This window comes from Cheilinus undulatus, linkage group 23 (genome assembly GCF_018320785.1).
Source record: "Cheilinus undulatus linkage group 23, ASM1832078v1, whole genome shotgun sequence".
NCBI lineage: Eukaryota > Metazoa > Chordata > Actinopteri > Labriformes > Labridae > Cheilinus > Cheilinus undulatus.
This window is the reverse complement of record NC_054887.1, coordinates 12155491-12180927: the sequence shown is the minus strand read 5'-3', so window position 1 is coordinate 12180927 and position 25437 is coordinate 12155491. Positions and strand designations below refer to the sequence as shown.

The 25437-nt window shown below is 39.3% G+C and overlaps 2 protein-coding genes across 2 annotated transcripts; one reads left to right on the top strand and one right to left on the bottom strand.

The window, feature by feature from the left end:
• Positions 1-819: 819 nt before the first annotated feature.
• On the top strand, positions 820-5156 carry rergla (RERG/RAS-like a). Its single transcript, XM_041780460.1, has 5 exons — positions 820-984; positions 1073-1129; positions 2697-2770; positions 4272-4420; positions 4631-5156. Exons 1-5 carry the CDS (start codon positions 933-935, stop codon positions 4914-4916), a joined length of 618 nt encoding a protein of 205 aa, XP_041636394.1. The 5' UTR covers positions 820-932; the 3' UTR covers positions 4917-5156.
• A 3715-nt stretch (positions 5157-8871) lies between these two features.
• Positions 8872-24585, bottom strand: slc38a2 (solute carrier family 38 member 2). The gene is made up of 16 exons (XM_041780445.1): positions 24245-24585; positions 22927-23046; positions 22750-22831; positions 21985-22100; positions 19867-19940; positions 19687-19779; positions 19224-19299; positions 16464-16546; positions 16244-16302; positions 15407-15571; positions 15238-15317; positions 15017-15117; positions 13020-13144; positions 12791-12935; positions 12601-12698; positions 8872-11414 (listed from the first exon to the last, which is right to left on the bottom strand). The coding sequence occupies exons 2-16, from the start codon at positions 23043-23045 to the stop codon at positions 11298-11300; spliced, it is 1533 nt and encodes a 510-aa protein (XP_041636379.1). The 5' UTR covers position 23046; positions 24245-24585; the 3' UTR covers positions 8872-11297.
• Between the last annotated feature and the right edge of the window lie 852 nt (positions 24586-25437).

The window sequence follows — 25437 nt, the reverse complement described above, 5'->3', positions numbered from 1 at the left end:
GATGACGCCATCCTTTAATGTCCATAAATTATTTTATCCTTTCCTTTGAAAATGATGTCATCCTTTAATATCTCTAATACATTCCATCCTTTCCTTTGAAGATGATGTTAGCATTTCAGGTATTCACTATATTCCATCCTTACCTTTGAGGATTATGCCATACGCCAATGTCTATAAAACATTCCATCCTTGCCTTAGAAGATGATGTTATCCTTGAATGTGTTCAAGACATTCCATCCTTACCCATGAGGATGATGTCATCCTTCAATGCCCATAAAACATTCCAGCCTTTCCTTTGAAGATGATTTCATCCTTTAATGTCTTTAATACATTCCACCCTTTCCTTTAAAGATGGTGTTACCATTAACTGTATCCAATACATACGATCCTTGCCTTTGAGGATGATGCCATCCTGTAATGTTTATAAAACATTTCATCCTTGCCTCTTGCATTTATATAAGTCCAGGCCCCCATTTGTCATTCAAAATGTTTTCTTTTCATACTTTTTTTTTTTTTAAGGAATTTAACCCTTTAAATGCCAGTTTAATCGAAAATATACTTCAGAACACATGTATGTTTTGTTTCAATCTTTGCAGTCTTATTTTTAAAGCATTTAAAGTTTGTTGTTCCTGCAGTTTTCTGCAGTCATCAGAAGGTAAATGAAATCAAATAATTAAGGTCAGGAGGGGATTATGCTAATTACAGATTTTATCCCTACAAGGATGGAGAAAACGAAACGCCTCCTTCTTCAGGTCCTCCCTCACAGCGTCTCCTAAAAGTCCCTCCCTCTTTCTTCCCTGCCTCTCCCTCCCTCCGGCCAGCTGCAGAGCAACGGAGGAACCAGAAGGTAACGCAAGCTTCAGAGGGAAGAACCAGAACATGATCTGATTTAACCAGCGAGGGAGAGAGAGAACACCTGACCATCAGAGATCATGAATGAGATGAAGATAAGCGTGCTGGGCAGCGAGGGCGTCGGAAAGACTGGTGAGAAAATATCAGAGATATAACTTTAAGAGAGGAGGGGGAGTCATCCTCACCTGGTTTACCTTTATCTCTCTCTCTCTCTGTGCAGCTTTGATCGTCCGATTCCTCACCAGGAGATTTATTGGGGAATATGCCTCCTCTTCAGGTAAGAATGAATCAATCCATAATCAAATACAACAGTATGTGTAGCTTTAACCATCAGCCTGGGGCGTCGTGCTCCAAGAGACCAGAAGACAAAGTCATCACAGACATGATGTCAATCAATAAGATGTGCTTCAGTAATATAAACTTACTGGAGCCATGTGCATGCTTGTTCCTGTTTCATGCTGCAGCTATACTTAGAATTTGGGCCAAATATTTACTAAAAAACCTTTCGTTTTTGTTTTTTCTTAGTTTATCTGTGAGTATCTGGTGTTAAAAGTCATGTTCTGATGCACATTTCTAAAAGATTTCTGATGCTTTTTGCAGACTCTCATGACTGTTTCTAGAGAAACTGGGTTCATCTGAGCATGCTCAACACAGTAAGAGGGAGAGAAACAGTGGGAGGTGTGAAGGAGAGAAAAGTCACACGGACAAATACAGACTGTTTTTAGTCTCATGCTTTGGGCTCCATGTTTTGCTTCTGCACAGATTTTTAACTCATAATTGTCCATGTGGGAGAGGAGAAAAGATAAAGAACACTCGCATGTGCTATGGTGGATGGTGAGAGTCAGCATGCCGATATTTCCATTTCAGACTCTTAAAAAAAATTAAAACTAAAGATCTATTCCTTGCTCGTTTTTCACCAATCACAGTAAAGCATATTAGCATCAAATCCTGTGATAAATAACCCACAGCCCCAGAAATATGGACCCAGAATTACTCACCGCCACCTTGTGGCTGGCACAGGTATAGATGATAGGGACTATGAAAGAGTAAAAATTACATGTTTTATGAGAAAATTAAAATTTTTTATCAAAAATAAGTTAATTAGACCAAAATGTTAATTCCCCTACAGATCCTCTTTAACCTTTTGTTTGACTAGCCTCTATTGTTCTTAATCATATTGTGGATCTAATGCTAGATTTTGGTTATTATTAAAATTTTAATAGCTATTATTAAAATTATTAATACAATAAATAAAACTATTAATCAAGATTAATTGTTAATGGGGCACCACCCTGAAAAGAGGGAACAAAAACCAAAAAGGAGCATCAATTTTCCTTCCACGGTTCCAGCAAGTTAAAAGTCTTGTGGCATCAAGATTAAGCTTTATTAGGAGAGCAGGGCTCGTATCATTCTTCTGAGGCAGGAGAAAAGTTGCATGTCCTTCTCTGGATGCTGGTGGACCTTCTGCAGCACTCCTGTCCAGATGTTAAACTAAGGAATGAAACGCTTGTACTCAACCGGCTGATTAACGACGGCACTAAAACCTAAGCTAAGGCCGGGACCACAAAGCAACAGTGGCGGGTCAACTGCTTGGATGGCGGTGGTGTGGCCCTGATGGAGGGGGGCTCCGTGGCTTTGTTGACGAAATCCACCACTTGACTGATTCTGGACAGTCTATATTTTAGGTCTTGCTTTGTATTTCTAACACATAGTTTCTTTCTATGTCTTTGTGTTTTTAATCAGATTTTTTTGTATAGCTGTCCCCAGCCAATCACCCCTTGAGTGATTAATAATGTTGTTTAAATTTATCGATATTTTTATCTGTTTCTCTCTTTTTTTTCCAGAGTGTATCTACAGGAAGCGAGTGAGCGTTGACGGCAGACAGGTGAATCTGGAGCTCTTTGACCCCTGCTCTCAGGTCAGTTTAACCATTCAGAGCGTAATATGGCAGGAAACGACTCTTCTTTATTCCTCCATCTCTTCAAACAGTCAGAACATGTTCAATGCATGGACACTGAGTATGTACGATCTCAATTTATAGCACTGATCACCAACTGGTGGCCTGAGGGTCATATTAGGCCCTCCAAAGCTTCCTGTCTGGCCCACAGAGGATCATTAAATTCAGAAGAGGAAAAGAAGATGTTGTTGAATGACTTGACATTTGATTTGTTTTAACAGAAATTCCCTTTTCAGCCATTATTAGTTCATATTTTAAAAATATGTTTCAAAAAATGGGTTAAGACAGGCCACGGAGTGGCATAGAGATACAAAAATTGTCAGGAAAAGTGGTGAAAAGAGATTAAATGTGGCAAAATTTGTAAAAGAAGTAAAAAAAGAGGCAAAAAGTTATGAAAATGGGTTAAATTTTCAAGAGTACCTTGATGCAGACAAGATGGCCGACATGCATCCAATCCATACCGGAAGTCTCAACCAGAAGTCCGTACGTCAAAGGTTAGGCTTAGGCATTAAAACCTGAGTGGTTAGGGTCAGGGTAAGGCAGTGGGGAAGGTGATATATTTGAGATCCAGCACCAAGAGTTAGGCTTAGGCACAAAAAAGACTGGCAAACACTGGCAGCTGTCCAATATGAAGAAGAAAAGTAAAAAGTAAAGTAAAAGTAAGTAAAAGTAAAGTAAAGTCATACTTTATTAATCCCTGAAGAAAAATTCACATAATAATTAATCACAAATAAGTCAAGAAATAGGGTTAAAAGTGTCAAAAATAGACAAAAAGTGGCAAATTAGGTAAAAGACAGGCACAAAGGGGATAAAACATGCAGAAAAAGGGTTTAAAAGTGTTACATAATGGCAACAATTGGGTTAAAGAGGCAAAAATGGACATAAAGTTTTAAAAATGGATAAAAAGTGGACAGAGTATAACAAAACATAGCCTGGCAAAGTAGTGAAAATGGGTTAACGAGGGGTTAAACTGGGAAAAAGTGGCAAAAATTGATTAAAAAAGGGCAAAAAAGATAAAAAATGAGCTAAGAGTGACATAAATGGCCAAATGAAGAAGTGAAAATATGTTCAATAGTGTTCAAATGAGTTCATATTGGTGCTAAATCACAATTTGGGAGGAACCATTCTCTGGGATTCTCAGGGGCCAGCCAGTTCTCCTTGTGGCCTAAAAATTTCCTGCGTTTTGAAATAAAATACAAATACTAATACAAAAACATTTTAACCAGACCAAAACATTTATCTAATGTTTGTTTATTTGATTCTCTGTCAAGACTAAATCTGGCTCTTGTGCAAACGTACTTGATGACCCCTGATTTATAGCGTCTTTTTGTTCATGTGAGAAATCCACGCTATCAGACACAAAAGTATCTTTCACTGCTCTAACTCAATTAAATGACTTTATCATTAAAGACAAAGAAATGCTGCACGCCTGTCATTGAAGTATAATCTTTCTGTGTTTCAGCCATGTGAGGGTAAATCTACATTAAATGATCAGATCGTCTGGGCCGACGGCTTCATCGTGGTTTATGACGTCAGTGATTATTCGTCCTTCACCACAGCTAAAACTATCATTCACCTGATCAGACAGATCCACCTGGGGACAGCTAAAAGGTATGCAAAAACACAACTGAGGTGGGATGATGAGTCAGTTTTCACCTAATATCTATTGACTGTTGAGATAAAGTAAAGAATGAAGAAGTTTAATTATAGATAAACATTTAATTCTATTCAAGATAATACACTAACCTTCCTCCCTACCCTGTGCCTAACATGCTCTGAATTCATACTGAATTCAAATCAACATTACTATCCTGGTTTCAGGGACGTGGCTCCTCCGATCTTCCTGGTGGCTAACAAACAGGATCTATGTCATCTGAGGGAGGTCAGCCATGACGAGGCTCAGCGTTTCGCCATTCAGTCCCACTGTCACTTCTACGAGCTGTCGGCCGCCGAACACCACCAGGAGGTGGCGCTCATCTTCACCAAGATGGTTCAGAACGTGAGCCTGGGCGGCAAGACGAAGGAGCGGCGGAGACGGCCGAGCGGGTCCAAGTCCATGGCCAAACTGATCAACAACGTGTTCGGGAAGAGGAGGAAGTCGGTGTGAGGAGGCGGCGACGAATGAGACGGGACTCGACTTGAGGACTGAGATACAAAAGTGGCAGCTTTGTTACTTGATGTTGATCGTGTTTGAAAGTGTAGTTTGTGATGTGTTAATGTGAAAGTTGTCATTTTTCTAGCCTCTGCTCTACAAGACAGGCTGTAATAAATATTAAAATAAAACACTAAAGAGGCATTAAACCAGCATTCAGTGTGCCAGTACAAGAATTAAATCCATTCTGCATCACTTTTAAGGACTCAGCCTTTAATTTGATTGTATCCATGTGACCTGTAGATCTGTGGACAGCCGTTTTCAGGTCTCTCCAGAGATGTTTGATAGGGTTCGATGTAGGCCTCTGGCCGGGCCACTCTAGGACACTCACAGGGTTGTCCCTAAGCCACTCCTGTGTTGTCTTGGCTGTGTGCTGGAACAGGTTTCATTGATGAGATCTCTGTACTTTGCTCCATTCAGCTTTTCCTCAACCTTGACCAGTCTTCCAGTCCGTAGTGCTGAAGAGCACCCCCACAGCATGATGCTGCCACCCCCATGCTTCACTGTTGGGATGGTACTGGGCAGGTGATGAGGGGTGCCTGGTTTCCACTAGACTTAATGTTTAGAATTGAGGCCAAACAGTTCAATCTTGGTCTCACCAGACTAAAGAATCTTGTTTTTCACAGTCTGAGGGTCCTTCAGGTGCTTTTTGCAAACTCAAGAGGGCTTTCATGTGTTTTTGCACTGAGGAGACGCTTCCATCACTCTGCCATAAAGATCAGTGGAGGGCTGCAGTGATGGTGGTCCTCTTGGACTTTTGTCCCATCTCCACACAGGATCTCTGGAGCTCAGTCAGAGCGGTCATGGGTGCTTTGTTACCTCTCTTACTATGGCCTTCTCCCCTGATTGCTCAGTTTGGCCAGGTGACTAGCTCTTGGAAGGGTCTTGGTTGCAACATAAAATTTAAAAAAACAAAAGGGTTGTGAATACTTTCTGACTGTCCTTAATTGTCTCATTTAGACATGGAAAAAGAAGAACAAATTCTTTATGTCAGAATGCTTGGTTACATAAAAAAACACAGAAGCACCACCTAGTGTCCAAACCAGAAAAAAACTGTCATTTTTCACTTGATTTTTTGACTTCAGCAGGGACTAAAACTTGGCAGACCAAAACTTATTGCAGTCCAAAGCATATGGTTATAATGCACATCTTTATTTTATCTACCAAGTTTTAGATCTGTAGTGCTTAACCCCTGGATCCTGGGCTGTACGTGGTCAGTTAGAAGTTTTTTTTCTAGTCAGACTGAGATTGAAAACATGAGATATTAATCTGCTTCCTATCAAACCAGACAAGGATGACGTGGCCGATTGGTCATCCAAACAGGGACTATTTTATCTCCCCATTAAAGTTCCAAACACTCCTATCAAGGAGTCTCCTTTTTTAGATTTTAATGAGGAAACAGTCAGAGATGATTCATATGGAGGAAAAATATCGAACCGCCTACATCTTCATCATCACAACACTCATGGCGGTCATATATAACACTCATAGCAGAACTTTAAAACAGCTATGCTCCTCCTCTCTGATGCTCCATATTATATAATTACTACATCGATATTGAAATTTTACTCATGACCTACCAAAAACAGCTCTGCAACCCCCTTTGGGTCCTGACCCATCAGTTGAGAACCCTCACTTTAGACCTTGGGGTATAGGGTTAAAATCAGTATGGTGGTGTTTCTCCTTCAAATTTAAAAAATATTGTGATCCTCTGCTCTCTGTTACAGAAATCTCTGTCTCCCTCTGGTGGTTAGTTGTCAGTACTGCAGGTTAAACCAGCTTGATGCTGTGTCAGTGAAGTGATCTTCATTGTCTGATCTCTGAAGTAGAAACTCATCAGTCCTCATCGACAGAGACGAAAATTTAAAACATCTTCATCAGCAGATGGATGAGACTGATCTTCACAGTCAGTTCTGCTCTGATTTTATTTTAAACTTCATAATCACAGAGCGCTGCTGAATGTGGGCGTGATGTTTCTGACAGATTCTCTCTACGTACAGGACTGTCTGATTTTTTACATGATCAAGTTTTCAAATGGTATATATTTAAAGGTGTTCTCTGAAATTGTTTGGATAAATTCTCTCTTTAGTTATTCCCAAGAATTATTTTGGTAATTTATTAGGTCCTGGAATATTATTATTATTCCAGCAAATTAATTGTTAATGTAAATCATCCATTTTAGCATAGGGTCAAAATCTGAGCCAATACGCGGCACCTGCAGCCCTCTCGTAACCTGACATACCAGATGGATGTGTTTCACACATCCATCTGGTAAACCATCCATAGATGGCGTTTGGAGAAGGGCAGAGCCTTTGAAAAAAATACTTGGAGGGTGATTGGATGAATATTCTGTCTGTCACACCAATCAGAGTGACATAACACATGACGTAGCTGTTTCCGAGGTGGAGCCACTGCTGAAGCTACATAATGCTGTCCTTTGTTCTTTTAACAAAGAAATATTGTCTAGTTCTGATAGAACTGGTGCTTTAGCAGGATCCACGCTAATCTCTTTAGCCATAATTGCACCAGTCTCTTGTTGCTGCTTGCTTACGTCACGACTTTGCCCTGCCCGAAAGTACTGCCCCTCAATGCTGATTGGTCCTGTCACTTTCTAACCAGACCCAAACAGTTCAGACGGGTTCCTTGCAAGATGGATTCGCCAGTGAGAAACACGGAAACGGGCATATCCATCTGCTTTGCATGGTTAGCCCTGTCGTGGATTTTGGCGAAAAATGGGCCACTTTTCAAACGCCTTGAAATCTGGCCCAAAATGTAAGACCAGTGGTCCTGTTGCTGGTTTTGGTCGAGAATTGGCCATTTTTTTAAACTAGTCAAAATCTGACTCAAAACATTCTGACAGTTATCAGACCAGTATTTAGTAAACTTCATTAAAGGTATTTTAACAGTAGCAGAGTCAGGCATGCATCCACCAGTAAATCAGTTTCCCTTGCTACTTGCACTGTGGGATAAGAATGGTTAAAGCCGGGGCAAGATTCTGAATTAAGGTCTAACCTGAGAGCCAGTAATAAATTATGAGGTTTTTTTTTTAAGTCATAATGACAAATTTAAAAGCTGAGATAAAAAGACAAACTAATCAGTTCAAAAGGTCAAAACAGGAAATTTAAAGTTAAACAATGATTAAAAGGCAAATATATCAGATAGAAAGTCAAAATCATGGGTTTGTGAGGGTCAGTTTATGAGATAAAAGTTATAATCGGTAGTGTTATGGGTCAAAATATGAAATAAAAGTCAAAATTCTAAGACAAAAGGTCAAAATATGAAATAAAAACTCAATAAGTTTAAGTCAAAACTGTGAGATGCAAAATTCAGAATTCAAAATTCCCACATTCCTGACTTTTTATTTTATTACTTCTACTCTTTACTCTTTTTTAAACATTTATGACTGAAGAAGAATATTTTAAATAATCAAGGTTAAATTTACATTTTTACACTGGAGGAAATCTGCAGACCTCATTCCAGTGGGCCACTTGTGAAAAAAATCACATGATCTGACAGATTGGGTGTAACTGTACCACCGGCCGTATTTGGTCCCCGGGCCTTCAGTTTGAAAGCCCCGAGTTAAAGGGATGGAGTAAAACTTTCAGAGCAAGTCTTGCAGACATGCTGCATTGTTTTGGTATTTCAATCGGCAAAAGTCAGGACAGGGTTGTTCAAAAGCAGGACATAGGGGCGTTTTATACAGTCTTGTTGGGACACAAAGCCTAAAAACTGGATGTCCCTGGTAAATCCAGACGTATTGTTACCCTATCCTGTCAGTAAATCACAGTAAATCAATTATTCCTTGTATATAATGTAGCTTAGCTTTACTATGCATATTGGCATACTGAGTGATCTCATAAACCATGATTACCAACAACTACAAACCCAAAAAGAACACAAAAAGCCCGTGTTATAGATTAACTTTGATTTTATTCGGACATTATTTACACATTTTACATAATGTTTCATTGAAACAAGAGTGTAACACTGGCGGGCAGAGCCCTCTTTGCTCCTGAGGTCAAGAGATGGCTGACGTACTCTCCAACCAACATGTGCGTAACGACCATTTTTCTGATCCAGTTTGTGTTCAGGGGCAAAAAAGGAGACGAGACTTGTGCCGCTGTATCAGTGGCTTCCACATGTAACACAGTTCTCACAGAATCAACACAGTAGGATAATTCAGTCAGTCTGAACAGAGGTGAACAGCTGAAGCTCCAGTGTGTCGGAGCTGATTCAGAATCACAAATTCACCAGCTTGGGTTTTTTGTTTTACAGCTCCAAAGCATTATTGTAAAAATAAAAAAACAAAGCGTATATACAGTTGAACTCAATAGATATATATACATATATATATATACATACATTATTATATAAATATAGTAAAATAGATTAAATTACATTGATTTCATGGTCTTCCATAAATAGATGATGGACAATAACAGTTTGGTGACATGTTAAGTTAGCGTTGGAAGCACAGTGACACCGTAATGATGACGGCTTCACGGCTCGACCGGAAACACGCCCGCACTGAGCTGACGAGTTCTTGAAAACTGTGCAACCGTTTGTAAAAACACTTCCATGACAGACGCTCTCCCTAGCTTTCTCTGTTGTTGTCTGGTGGTTGGCGTTTGAGTGCGCACCCCACTTCTCGTTTTTAGGGTTTTTTTGCAAGTTTAACAGGTACATTACAACCACTGCATGTGGTCAAATTTAAAGTATTCTCCCATAAAGAAAAAATCTTTAAGCTTCCCCCTCCCCTGAACGGGGTAGAGGAACTCTCGTAGCAGTAGTGTCGTCGCTGCACACGCTATTCCAACAAGATCTTCAGTAGGTTATAAATACAGTTTCAGAAGAGTCCTCTACAGAGAAACTCTGCAGCTCCCAGTGTTGGGTTTGAAAAGGCAGGTTCTGTTGACTTAAATAGGATCTACAAGATAAAGCTGACACTATAAAGCAAGGTCACAAAACCTTCGTACGAATACTGAGTAGGCGGTGTGGTAGGCCTCGCCTGTGAAAACTGATTTTTTTTTTCTTCACAAATGTGCTGAACAGTAAGTGCTTTTAAATATACAAAGATGCTTTACAAATACATTTTTGGCAAAGTAAAAAAGAAAAAAATGGAAGGAACTTTAACGTCCTTGAGGAAGATAAAACTTTCAAGTCCGTCGTTTCGTGCCGACACTTTTTCTCTCGGGATGCACCGATAACAGTTTTAGTATGGGTGTGGATACCAAGGCCAAATAAAATATGTTACCCTCTCGTTATTAAGCTTGTTAGAAAATTTATAGCCATGTTCGGTGATATTTCGACGTAGGAGTAACATCTGATGGAAACACGACAATTTAGAAATTAATTTTAAGAACTGTAATGACAGTTTTAAGTGTTAAAATTTGCAGAGCTAGGCACCTTAATTTGAAAATTGATTAAAACTTGTTAATGCCACTCTAAGAAAGAGCAAACCACCTTCTGCACTTTTGGGATCTTACCCAAAAGCCAGTTAAAACACCCATCTCTAGCTTAGGTGCTTTTATTTTGAAGTTACGTACTTTTAGAGCTCTGCTAGAGTGAGTTAGTTTCAAATATTTGCAGATTTGAAGCAATTCATTAGCTAGGTGAAATAGCTCAATATTGCTTGTCAGTGGTCTGATGAATGCATAGATTGTGGCTGCCTTGTCCATTTGATCTTGAAATGATCAGAATAAGAAGAACTTTCTAGCAATTTAATTTTACACAGCAATTTTGCAAGTATCAGGACGGCCCAAGACCGAACAGTCGGGCTTTCAACTCTCTGAACGTTGATGTTAAGCAGAATTAACGGAGCTGTTCTCGGAGTTGACATCACTGGCACTTGGTCTGAAAGAACCTGCTATTGGTGCATCCCTACTTTTCTCAGCAGGCCATCGTTGTTGCCGAGCTCGGAGGTCACAGCCACACTTTTGCACACATAACACCGTACCTGAGTGTAAGCTGCACTTTGAACTCTACTTCTATGTCATCTTTCATTTCAGGCACCTTCAAATATTTGTTTTCAGCTGTACCATAACTACAAAAGAACATCGAAAAAAACACGCAATGAAAAATACATAAAAAGAAAAAAACAAGTAAGACACCATCTTTGTGGCCTATAACAGCATACTGTACAAAGTTCAGATACATTCTCTTGGAATGGCATGGTTTGTTGCTCAGGTTTTCAAAGCCGAGCATCGAGTGAGTTTTTGTGTTTTTTTCTTTGATGACTTTTTCGATCTTTGTTGGTTTTGCGCTGTTGAAGCAGTCCGGCGCTGTGAGCCCTCCTCTCTCCTGGTGCAGGACGCGGAAAGGAGAGGTGGAGTTTTTTTAGTGTCCGTCGGCGTGTGCGTCTGGGCTGGGGGAGGCGTTGTGGATCCAGTCCAGGATGATGAGGCTCATGCTGCCAATCATGACGAGGAAGCCACACAGAAGGAAGGCAGTAGCCTGGAGAGGAGGGAGATTTGACATTTAGATTGCTAACTTGTACAAGGTGACGATTTAAAACATGGGGTCCATTTTCTCACATGGCTTAGTATTTGGAGAGCAATAAAACGAAGTCAAGCTATGGTTGAAACTCTGCTACGATTAGTGGTGACGTGCCTGCTTTTAGCAGGGTTATTTTCCTGGCTGACAACAGTGCAGCAGTTTTTACTTTTTATATGTCAAACTGTGAGCATTTGGACATCTTAACAGCTTTTCAACATTCATGTATGCCCTCTGCTTTACTTTTGGTACAAATAAGATATACATTATCCCACTAGCTTAATGCAAACTCTGAAGACAGACAACATAAAGATGCCAGCTACACTAGCATTTATGTTAGGACTTCCAGGCCAATGTGGAATAAACCTTGTCAAGTTTGGTCAATTGAAGCCTATACTGTACATATATATGCAAGAATAAATCGATTTCCAGCCACATTATCTAAATTTGGTACAATATCAGTCGGACTTTAATGTTTACATGATTTTAAAAGTCCAACTAACACAATAAATTAACTTTTTCTAGCTGCATGTAAGTGCACAGTGTCTCAGAAAGAGTTTTTGTGCAATCTTTAATAAAAAAAACATCTACAGACTTAATTCAAGCCACATTCACCGATCAAGTCCATGTATATGTCTTATTTTAGGATATTAAAAGGGAAAAAATCAGACCTTTATTGTTTGCTATGAGCAAAAATATATGCCACTGCAGCAAGTTTTACTTTTTTCCCTCCCTAAAATGAGAATATTATAAATTTCTAGACCAAATTTAGATGTTGGATCTCATTTCAAGACATTTAAAAGCAAATGTTGCTTACTGCATTGGCAATTTACTTATTTCAAGCAATTCAGGCCTTGTTTTTTACTTGCCGCTTGACAAAAGATGTTTATCCGTACTTGATGATGTAGTGATATATTTTGTCCTAAATTAGGCAAATACATACTTGCTAAGATTTGCAATGTATCGTTAATTGGCCATTATGCATCTTTTGTACCAGATTGATCACATCAATTACACGCTTAAGACATGCATGGCAGGTTTTGTCATTTGACTGAGCCAGAGGGGCTACTCTCAACAGCTACAGCAGTCTTAAAGAAGGCTTTTGGGATTAGTTTGCAATTTGAAGCTATAAAAAATATGCCCTTACCCCAATCTTTTGCACGGACTTCATGGACTCCTTCTTGACCAGTTTGATGTAGAAAGCCGACGGCAGAATGAAGATGAGCATGGCAGCAGCAGAAGCACCTGCATGATGGGAAAAAATGCATAATTTTAGTCATTTTTAAAAGCCTTTTATGGCTTTATCATGCACATTTATCTGCAAGCAAAAAACTTACCAATGAAGCCAAAGATGTCCCTGATGGTGGGGACGAAGATGACCAGGGCATTGGTGCCACCAAGCAGAACCATAGTGATGATGGTGTGGCGGATCCAGCTAAAGTCCTTGGAAGCGCAGAGGAGCTGGTTGACAGAGGTACGAATCTGAAGACAGAAAAGAGAGGTTATTTAACATGATCGCCTACATTTTTATGACAATAATGAGTTGAGTTTTTGTTCTTGTCTTACAGGGAAAAGCACCACGGGGACGGTCAGGGTGACGGCGGTCAGCACAGCCAGACGGACAATCAGCAGGATGACATCGGCCTTGTAGACTTTGGAGTAAGTGTGCAGCAGCTCGGGCTCAACATGGACTGTGATCAAATAAAGAAGTGAAACTTTAGAATAAAAATGCTAAAACTTCTAAGAAAAAAGTGATATGAATTTGCAACCTTTACAACATTCAACCCCTCTTTCACAAGTAATCAGGCCGCCACTGTCTCCCAAACTGTGTTAAAACGCTGAAAAGTTCGCCAAGTAGGTTGAAACAAACATTAACGATGATTTCCCAATCCTGTCACCCTGACTCTCACAACATTTTCAGATCAGGTCCAGTCCAGACTGGACCGTCTCGGCTCTCTATCTTGCTTTTATATAACAAGTTTGATGTCCCTGGAACGTTCCTCCAACGGCAAACAGAACACAAACACGGTGGCACATGGGTCAGTAGCAGCAGGTGTTTTTGTTCTCGTTGTTACATAACGTGCTCTCAGCCCTGCGCTCAGCACTTTGTTCCAGGAGGAATATTTAATTTGGACCTGGAAGCTTCTTCCTTTCACTTAGAATGATTGATCTGTCCGGATATTCAGGGACAATGACCCCATGTAAACCTGCCTGGATTGATTATTTATTTCTTAAGAGACAAATCCTTCTTGTTTTAATTTAACTTGTGGCTTTCACTTAATTTCACTCAAGAAAGTCAGAGAAATACTATTATTGAACTAGATTTAATTTTAGTTTCATGTCAGCTTGATTTTTATGCTACCACACAGTAAAAACACACATTAGTAAGAGTATTTGTCTAATTTATAGTTTAAATATCTTTCTATGGTGGCCCTGAGGTCAACTGCAAAACATTTTAATAAATGCAAAAATAGTTCACTCAACGCAAAAAAATTAAAAAATGACATAAAATAATTAGAAACAATATTTTTTCATTTCACAACTGCTTTCTGTTTTTATCACTACTAGTACTACTACATCTACTAACAGTATAATTATTATTACTTTTATTTTTTGCATTTTGTTATAATTTTTAGCAGTTTTCTAAATGTTTATGTTTTGAATTTATTTTTTTGCATTTCATGAAATTATTTTATGCTGCAAAAGATGTTTTTGCTTTCACTGGATTTTGAAATTTCACTTTATTATCTGTTTTTCATAATTTTTGCATTTGATTTTTATTTTTTGCATTGCATTACATGTTTTAGAAATTTAATAATTATTTGGGTATTTATTATTAGTGTTTTTTTGTATTTCATGAAATGTTTTAGTGCTTCACAAAATGGTTCATAAGATTTTGGAGTTTCACTAAATGCTTTTGTTTTTCACCATTACTTTCCTTTCAATTTTTTTTTTTTTTTCTTTTTTTGCATTTCATCACATGTTTTTTTGTGTTAAAATGTATATTTTTGGCACTTAATGAAGTGATTTTGCACTACACAAAATGTTTTGTGTTTAATGAACATTTTTGTACTTTACTTTATTTTTCTGACAAGTTAAATGTGTCAGGGCCACCATACATTTCACTCATTAGCTACAATTACCCGACAAGTCCTGATAAACATCTTATTTCAAGATATTAAAAAAAAATTTACTTTTATTTATATTCAAATTTATGCTCCTTGTTCAAGACACGCAGAAAGCAGTTTTCAACCCGTCGACTAAAAAAATGTTAGTTACATTTTTGCCATGACAGAGATGAGACTAAGACTTGCTGAAAATAGATCTTTGATGACTAAAACACTCATAAAAAGTTTAGTTTTTGTCAAGACAGCTAAAATGAGCCTAAAATGTAAATGAGTTTTCAACATCAGACATTAAAAATCCATGATATTTCTTCAATATACTGACAAGAAATGCACAAGTATGTTTGCTAAGATTGGGGTTTTTGCAGTGCAGTTACACGTCCTAACTGTTCCCCTCATACATTCATTGTTTCTGCATGTTGTGTAGGTGAAACTCACTGTTGAAGGTCAGATATCCGAAGAGAGCAGCCAGCAGGTACATGATGAACATGGCCAGGAAAGACACGTTGGCAACGCCTTGCATTTTGCTGCGGGAGCGGCTGTTGTGGCAGGAAAAGAGGTGGTGTGTTATTTCGTTGTAGTTTCTTTGTAAATGTAAAATGAACTAACCGAGGAGGGTAGAAGCAGTGGGTTGTGGTTTAAAACAAAAGCACTCTTACTCTTTGAGCTCCTCATACATGGGGAGGATGGCTGGGTGACACACGAAGGCGAAGGTGAGAATGGGAACGGCGTAAACAGTCTGCAGGAAAAAAAAAAAAAAATCAAAAATGTTTCCTAAGATAATTTACTCTAAACTAAACTTCTTTTTAAAATCTCAACGTGCTCTACCTGTGAGTTGAAGACAAAGTATTTCGGCGTGCAGGCATCCTCGCTGTAATCCACGGCGGTGGCATTCAGCTGGGACAGAGTGGTGTTAAGAGCTTTGAGTGTTTCGTTCAGGGCGTTGACATCCTCAGGTAGAGGGCACGGGATCTGAAACTTCTTGATGATGACCTGGAGGGACAGAGACAACATTTTAATCAGAATCAGAAATATATTATTTAGTATTTATGGCTTCTGTTATGCATAAAATAGCAGTAGGAAATAAAAGAATGTAAGGAAATATTAATTAGGAAGAAACACAAGTAAGGAGTAGAAATAGAGAAGGGCAGTGTATTTTAAAAAGTGCAAATGTGCATCATGTTATGCTGTTTTACAACTCTGGTATTTTGTAGTGAAAGCTCCTAGGAGGACCATTTGGTTGATGTTGATTTGGCGCCCCCAAGTGGACAAAAGGTATGTCTAGCACACTTAAAAAATCTAATCTTGCTGTATTTTTTTAAGTTGTTTTGTTGGGACTTTGCCTTTTTTGATAGGGCAATGGGGGAAGACATGCACCAAACAGCTCCAGCATCAGGATTTGATCATGTGGCCTCTGAATAACAGCACCAGCTCTACCATATACGGTAAACCGGCACTCTCTTCAGGTCAGGTTCAGCTTCAGGTTTAGCTCATAAAAATCAATTTAATTTTGTTACTTAACCGTCTAAAACTCCTCACAGGAGCTTTAACAATAAACAGAATAATTCACTAAAACAAAGATCTGTGCTCTGACTAAGACTCATCTGGTGTGCAGGAGTGTGAATATGTATGAGTAATGAGGAAACAGTGATGTGTTTCACTCACCACAATCAGAAAAAACACCATGCAGAGCAGAGACAGACCGCTGGTATAACCAAGGTAACCTGAAGTGGGGAGGAAAACAAAAACATGAGCTTCTGTTTTAATTTTCAGACTTTAATCGCCTCAATCTAAGTGGATAAAGACATTTAAAGACTCGTGCTGATGAATCATCAACCTATAACAAGAAATAATTTCAATTCAAGAACAAAAACACGGTTCTTACCTAAGTTTCTGAGCAGAGACAGCGGCAGGATGATGACGAGGGTCACCAGCAGCACAAGGTAGTCGCCGTTTGTGTACCATTCTCTGAAACATAGGAGAGACTAATAGGTCAGCTATAATTCTTTAACATTAAAAAGTAGAGTTTATAGTCTCATTCTTCTTCCTTTTTTAGACTGCAAGAGGTTTTGATGTGCATTTTATCTCTGCTTTGATGATAAAAAGCAGCATCTGTCCTTGATACACTGAAAAAACTCAAAACTTAGCAGGAGTATTTATCCTATTTTTAGTTCAAAATATTACTACACTTAAAAGCAACTTACAACTGACAGACCCAAAAAACAACCTATTTAAAGATATTAAATGCACTTAATAAGGCTTAAACTGCTTGCAATTGTGAAAAAAAGCAACATGAACTAGGAAATTTTCATTAATAACAAGAAACTTAAAAAGCTTAATTTTTATGAGTATATTTTTTTCCAATTTCAAGCAATGCATGCCTTATTTTTGCTTATTGTAACTTGAAATAAGGCTTATTTGGTCTTGTCAATTAATAATGATAGTTATAATATGTAAAATGATCTGTTTTGACAACAAATACACCTGCTATGATGTGCAGTATGAGGAGAAAAACTGAGCAACCAAAACCACAAGAAAATGTTTTCTCACTATAACGTTCTTCTATATGCAGAAAACATCAGAGAAATGCACATCTGGGAGAATTTTCCTTGATCATCTGCATCTTCAGATCTGATCAAGCCCTTCAGCTCCCTCTCTGACACGTCCTGTCAAGTCGCAGCTTTTTGCAAACATCGACATGTCAGATGACTCAAACCAGCCTGCAGGGTGACTGCATCGCTCACGCAAATAGATTCAACAAAGCAGCGTCTGAGGAGCCCGACTGCATCAATTTTTCAAACTTGAGGCGAGGTCACAGTGAGCTCATGCGGCGCTCCATCTCGATGCAGCACCAGCGGCTGCATCTCTTGAAAAGGGCCCTTTGAAGGAGGCCATTAAAGACTGTCCGTCCCCTTTAAAACAGCCACACACCAAAACACTTACAACCCCCCCCCCCCCGTCACTCCTCAAACACTCGAAAAACAAGCAGCAGCCATTTTGGTGGATGCGCCACTTCACCTCGAGTGCCTCTGCCAGCTGCTCCTGCCTTTTTACACGCTGGTTAAAAACTAAACTTTTACCTGAAAACAGTACTTTACATGCCTATGTATTCCAGTGATAATGTCCTGTTTACTCAAAATAGAGACATGAACTTGTATAATGAAAATCCTTCAAAATATGTAGGTAAGTATCTCAAGAAAACAAACAGACTCTACTTGTTATCTTGGGAAAACATAGTAAAATAAGATGGATGCATGTCCTCTAATGTCTTACTTCTGGTGCAAAAAATGTGGCAGAAAGTCTATGATGTGCTTTTATTTTGAAGGAAATATTTCAGTTTCTTGTTTTTTGGCTGCCTACAGTTGACTGCCTGACAAAAAGGTATGTTTAGTTTTTCCTCAAAGATACTAAAATGAGTATAAACTGTCAGACATTCAAAATCCATTCTAAGAAGTGCATGGTGCAAAGTGTTTAACATTCTTTTTTTTTGTTTTGTTTTGTTTTTTTAGAACTTAGCTGAATGAATCAGTCCAAAGGAAAAAAAATACCTGGACAAAAAGTATGGTATAAAATCTAAGGACTTTATAGTGTCTAAAACTGGACTTAAACATAGTTGCTCTTATTTGTCGACTAAAACTATAAAGGTTAAAAAAGACTAAAATGTGACTAAAACTGAAGAAAAGCTTAATCTAGAGACTCAAAGACAAAATTGAAAATAATTAATACTGCAAGGAAGTGTATTTCTTTGCAGATGTGTAGAAAGCTCATAGAAACTACCTGTAGCCACAGGACAGACAAATTTTGCCTGTTTCTAATGATTAATCAGTTTGAAATATGTTTGGAGAATTACCAGGAGCAAAAACATGACAGAATGAGGCAACAACTAAATGAAGGTGTTAGCCTGCCAGGAATGTGGGTTACTTTGTAAAATATTTCAGCATAAAGACATAAGAACCGCCAAACAAGTCGTACACCCACACTCTATCTTCCTATGTTAGCTAACTTGTTTTAAGCTAGCTATGATGTCTAACTTTTTACTTAAATATGTAGACTGCCAAAACTATCTGAGTGTGCATGATATATGCACACACTTAAGCAGGATAGCAGGATTCAGTGTTTAAACAAGAAAAAACAAGCTTTTTAGTCCTAAAAACTCCCTTGACAATCAAATGTGGCAACTAAATCAAGGAAATAGCCTGTTAGCGAGCTAGCTGCCTGTTAGCTTTGCTAGCACACGGCTATACAGTCTCTCCAAAATCTGCAGCAAATTTAGATCTTTTTTAAACGTACTTGAAGCACATTCAAGTCAAAAATATAAACAAAAAGAGGAGTCTTATGGGGCAGAAATTATCTCAGAGATTTCCAGTGGAATAAATAGACTTCCTGTGACTCGCTATTATTGCTTATGAGTGCCTACATGCCTCTTAGCTAAAATTAAAGCTGCTTCGTGTTGTTCTTTACCGCTACTTGTGCAATAATTTTACAACAAGGCTCCTTTTTTGTGAACAAAGCCTCTGTTTGTTTAAGAGAAAATCCCACAGGGCGTCTTTCAAAGTTCATCCACCTAAAAATCATCTAAACCGTTGGATGAGTACGCCATGTTTTCAACTTTTAAGAGCTATAATTGAAAGTTTTTGCCACTCACCCAGTGTTTGATCCCAAGAAAGCTTGAATGACAATGGGCAGCTCGTATTTGACGATGTAGAGGTAGCTCGACATGGCTGGGAAGACAGAAACTGCTTTTAGTACATTTGCTTGTAAAAACAGCCGTCATGTCCATGTAGGGAACTCCAGGATATAAACAGTCATGTCTAAAGTTTGCTGAGAGGCTGAGTTTTCCAGTGGGAGAAAAAAAAGTTTAACACATGCTTGTGGAATGACTCAAGAATTTACTGGAAGCTTCCCCGGGTTCCAAAAACACACATTCAGGAGTTTCCATCCAAGATCTTTTTTCCTTTGTTTGTTTACCCCTCACATGCAGTTTAGTCACAAGGACAGTGTTTAACTCATAAAATATGCACAGAGGACAAATATAGAGAAGTAGTTCAATTATAGTTACATAACACTTATAAAAAATATGTTTTTTTAGCTAAAATAGACTCCCTCACCTCCAATGTTTTGCATGGTGATGGAGCAGGAAGCGGCGAGCTTTCCTGGCATCCCAAAGGCTTTGTAACCGAGCTGCTCGTACACCAGAGCACCTTTGAAGAGGAAAGAAAGATTGAGTGTTTAGAAAGACTTCAAGGAGGTGTTGGAGAGTTTAAAACATGGATTATTCACACACTCACCTCCTTCATTAGCAGTTTTCAGCAGCAAGTGTACAGAATATAAGGAGAAGATGGCGACAGCCACGAGAAGAATCCTGCATAGAGACAAAAATGTGGTAAGATGATTATTGAAATTATAATAAATCGCAGATTTATGGGTTAAAACTGCTATAGGCCGATGGCAGAATGTTGCGCCATTACACGGCCTACTTGCAGAGTGAACATGTGCTCTAAAGGCCAAATCAATGACAATCTATTCTCCCTTGGGTGGTAAACAAACAAATTGATGTCTAGCTAACATGAAGGTCAGACACTCCTTGGCGCATCCGGTTCCACTTTTTAATGTCACATTAATTTGGGGAACATCTGCAGCACTTGAAACAACAGTATGTAACTTTTCCACCTTAAAATAGTAGGTTCAAAGTCAGTCTAATAACACAATAGCTTCCAACATAGAGAATGGCATCTAAGTTTCACAGAGTGCCTTAGAGGCCGTAAGTTTAGTGGCAGGCAGGAGTTCTCAAACAAGAAGTGGCTTTACAGCACAGGTTCACACACCAGCCTGTGGCTAAAAAGAAGCCAGGTAACCTGTGTTAGGCTAGCAGAGAATTACAGACAGGGTAAACTACTGTTTGCATTCAGTTTGGGAAATTTTCTGGAGCTTTGTGCAAATGTGAAGAAGACTTTCTTTGTAATCAGTGCTACTAATCACCCTCTATGTCTGTCAGTGGGTTTACAGAATTTAAACCAATAAGAAGCATTAAACAGAGCGGATGCAATTCACAGCTTTAAGCAGCCTGTTCGGTAAAAACCACCCAATGTGACGAAAACCTGCGTTTACCCACTTCCCCCCTGCCTGATCAGCAAAGACCTTGACTGCATCATCAGTCTGCAGGTACTCTGAGTCCCTAAGCAGCAGCATCAGCAGAGGATGAAAGGTCTGCCTGTACTGGATCCTCTTAGCAACCTTTGGATGCTGCAGAGCCAGCACACTATGTATCTGAGTATTAATAGTCCAGGTGAAAATTAATCTGAGACTCTTCCTCCTCGCATGTGCTGTTTTCAGCCTCTAACATCACTGTATCTTATCTGTATGTACACTGGCACTCAAATATGTGCTTTAGATGACCTTTTAAGGGGAGTCATGTTATGTTCAGTTAGAGATAGCTCAGCTTTCTGTTCAGCTGTTACTGTTAATGAGACGAGTGCCAGACGGAGTTATGAAATACACAGGAATTTTGTAATCCTGAACTTCCAGTAAATGTTGGGTTCCTGCTGGATGACAGTGAGCCACGCTGTGTGCTCCATTCATGACGTTAGCGCTCCATTAATGCAGCCACGGCCCACATGCGCTGGGATTAGCCCGGCTAAGCGGCTTCCTCGTGCCACTCCCTGCATTTGTAAAGTGACAACTCCCTGCAGCTTTAGTATCTGGTAATAGATATTTCAAGTACTTTTTCCTCCTGTGTAACAGCATTAGAAACCATAAAAAGACACCAAAGTGGCCTCTGTTTGACTGATTTCTTTCTATTTTGTGCTCCATTTTGTGTCTCAGAGATATAAGCCGATTGGAGGTGAGTAAAACCTTTGGCCTCTTAAGTATTTCTTACAGGAAGGGGGATTTAAGGAAAAGTGGCTCTTCTAACAGAAGGAGAACTCCTCTAAAATCATTCACATATGCTGCAAACTGTTAATCTGAATTTCCAGACATCTCGAATTTAAGTGGATGACTAGTAGAGGGAGCTGTTTCAAAAACTCATAATTTGCCTTTTTCCCACCAAAAATGAACACTCTCCCCCGTGGTTTATCTACCGCAAACATGATATTATTATTAACTTTTGTAATCTGCTGCTGCTCAGGGTCGAGCGGCTGCTTGGCGGACACACAAACACACAGCTGGCAAGAAAAAAAGCCAAGCTAGGAACATCTTGACATGCAACCTTGACTCAACAGACAAAATCACACCTGCAGCCACATTATGAAACAAATCCCCAACTGAGTCGCTCTGAATACTCTTGTCATTCAGAAAATCTGACCTGACCTGATTCTTGAATGTACTCTTTGGTTGTTTTGCCTTTCTACAAACATTAAATAGCTGTTTTCTTTCTTCCTAACATAGGAAAGTACTTTGCTACTCACACAAAGAGGGCAATTCCAGTGTTGGCCATGGCGTAGGAGAGACCCAGGATGCCACTGCCCATGATGGCGTTGCCCAGGTTGAAGACGGACATGCCAAAGGAGGCATTGCCCTGGTGCTGAAGACAAAGGAGAAGGAAATTAGTACAAAAAGAAATGTTACAGAGGAAAAGAAGTGATTAATATGGTGGCCCTTTATGGCAATTGCAAAAACATTTCACTAAAGGCAAAAACCTATCAGGGGGAAAAAATATGTAAAGAAAGGCCTAAAAAGAGAGAAAAAATCATGAATGCAGAAAAAGAATCTGGAAAAAATCACAAAAGGAGATATTTTCATATAATGCATTTTTTAGTAAACTACCAAAAAAAAAAAACTGCTAAAAGAAAATTAAAAGACAAAAAACATTGGAAGGATTTTTGTGAAACATAAAAATATTTTGCAATTTTTTTTAAATCCACAATACCCAAAATCAAGACATCAAGACATTTTCTGAAATGCAGCAGATAGTCAAAAATAAATGTTTTGTAAAACAAAAACAAAAACAAAAAATGTAAAAGAGCAAAGGCATTAATGAAATGGATTTTAACATAACACAAAAAATATTTCATTTAAATGTTTTGTAAAACACATGTGGCATGCTTATCAATTATTTCTGCATTTTGTGTTCCACTTAATTTGTTTGCAATTTTTTTTTTTTTTAATACAGTGGTGTTTTTGCAGTTGACCCTTTAGGGCCTCTGTAGCTTAAAGATAGAAGATGCTCTTACGTATTCAGTTTCGTACTTCTTCTTGCCCAGGTTGTGCTCGGGGAGGAAGTTTTGACTCTCTGCATCGTTGTCAGAGTATTGGCTTTAAGAGGAAAAAAAAGAGAATTTAAATTTCAGTGTGTCTGCTTCAGATTTTCTTCTTTTTCTGTGCTTTCAGACTTTTAAAGCCAGTCTCACCTGCCCAGTGGGACCTTCTTGGGACACTCCGGGTATTCGTTGCTGTTGGTGCTGCTGCTGTCGTCTTCAGGAGCGATGTTGAAACGACTCATCTCTGTTTTGGGATTAGGTTGTTTCATACTGCACAGGAAAGAGGAGCAAGGTCAGTGCTTGTTTAGTATTTTTACGCATTCCTACTCGCTGCGTCATAATATTACGCCACAGCTGCTTTTCTTTTCTTTATTTCCAGCTCTGCGCGTTCACGAATGATCAATATTATAGTGAGCAGGCGCGCGCCGCAGCGCTGCTCTCTAGTCATGTGACTGCTTTGCAAAGAGGAGGGGGAGGAAAGGAGGGGGATGGTGGAGGGCGCGGGGGGGGGGGGGGGGGGGGGGACCCACCGGCAGTGGAAAAATACCAGACCGGCATCTGAGTCCAGCCGACATCACCTCAGCCCCGCTGAATGACAAAAAGCCGCAGTACGCACTGCTGACTCTGCGCACATTTTTATCCAAAATCATAACGTGGCACCAAATTAGGGAATGCCGTCTTTTTTTTCTCATAGCGAACATTTATAAATCTTTAATGAAGCTGAAATTCATTACAGAGAAAGCTCAATGGAAACATTCCAACATGACATTTTATAAAATATCATTTTTTAAGTCTTGGCTAAGCTTTACGCACATGGAGAGCCCCAAAGAAGCAACAAGGCGTAACCCCAGCTCTATTTAATGACATTATTTCCATGACCGGCTCCAATGGAAACAATGGCACGTGTTGTCTCGATATGGGCATGGCTCTCCATTTTGCGCAGAGGCTCGCGCCCAGAATCACAGTCAGATGTATGATTTGTCTTTTCAGATTCCGCACGCAGAGAAACTGGTTTCTTTTCTTCTCCTTTTCTCTACTATGTGGGTAGTACCTGTGTGTGTGTGTGTGTGTGGCTCTGGCACTACCCAAATCCACAGGCAGACTAGAGTTCGACACTGCAGCATCACTGTCACGCATTATTTATTTATCTGGACCAGGGCTGACCTGGTAAGAAATGCGCCCCAGGCCTTTCAGAAAGAACATCTCTGCCTCTTTGGAACACAAAACCATTCATTTAATGTGGCTGACAGGGAAGGAAATGCTTCTAATACATGCTAATTAGCTTAAACTTCCCCGTTCCGCATCTACTTTTAATTCAATTACTTTCAAAAGAGGAATAACGACAGAATATAAGGCCATTAGGAAGAAAAGAATGTGAAAAAACGTGAGATGTTGCCATTGAGAAGGTTTTAAATTATCCGCCCACATATTCTGACAGAGGTAAATGAGAAGATGCCGGCGCTCTTACCTTACGAAGATGTGGCAGGAAGCCTGTAAAATCCTCTCAGACTAAAGGAAAAAGAAAAATCCGGACGATTTCTTCACAAAATCCTCCTGATCCTTGAGTGTTTGTTTGGTTTAAGGTGAGTAAATTTAAAAAAAAAATACACGAACGGAGCCGCCTATTCACCAGACAGGTTCTGTCTCAAACACCAGCTGTAACAGCTCAAAGAATAAATATATAAAAATAAGTCTTAGAACAAGCCCACGCGTAAAAATCTCAAGAATTTAAATATATTTCTTTTTTAAATGAAATTCCAAGAGATGTAGCGCACTCGGAGGGAAGACCCAGTTCTGCTAGAGGAGGGGTGGGGACTCACCCTTTTATAAAGATGAGCATTGCATCAGCCTGGACCTACAGAGAGAGAGAGAGGAGGGAGAGTAGAGGAGGAGGAGGAGGAGGAGGAGGAGGGAGAGGAGGAGTGGTCTGAGCTGTCCCTATTTGGGTGGAGGGAGGTGGAGACTCCTCTACACACGGCAGCGAGGGGGATTGTAAATAAACAGAGCAGTGACCCAGAGACCCTGGAAACCACGGTGATCCTCGTCTACGCTTTACACAAGTAGGCTAGTTCTTATTAAAATATTTTAAAACACCACAGTAATACAAGTCAAGGCCAGGAAGATAATAATGGTAATAATGTAGACCATTTAACAACCGGTTAAAGACATTTAATCCACTTTCTAATCATTAACCGTTCCCCAACAATAAATTAGAGTAAAAGAGGGACGGCAGTTCTCAACTGGTTTGCCAAATGTTTCCCTGAGTGAGGTTAGTCTTGATTCTGAGTCCTGTAGATCAGTGTTTCTCAACTTTTCTGGCCTCAGTTTCCTGTTAAAACATTTCAATTTTAGTGGTCTCTTTTCGGAAAATAATATATCATCATGGGAAACCAGCTTTCATATCTGGAGATAATGCAATAAAGAAGTGGGTAAATAAATGTTTTGTTTTGTTTTGTTTTTTTAAATAAATGGGTATTTATTTAGTTGTAGGGCTTCTGTACGCACATCAAAAACTGCCCCCCCCCCCAAATGTCCAGGCACTCACTATAAAAACAGCGCCATGACCGACTTTTGAGTCCTGAACCCAAAAGTTGACAGCCATTGTTGTCAAAGGTTCCTGTCACAGACACACCAATGCAGAAAATGAACACTGTGTTTGTT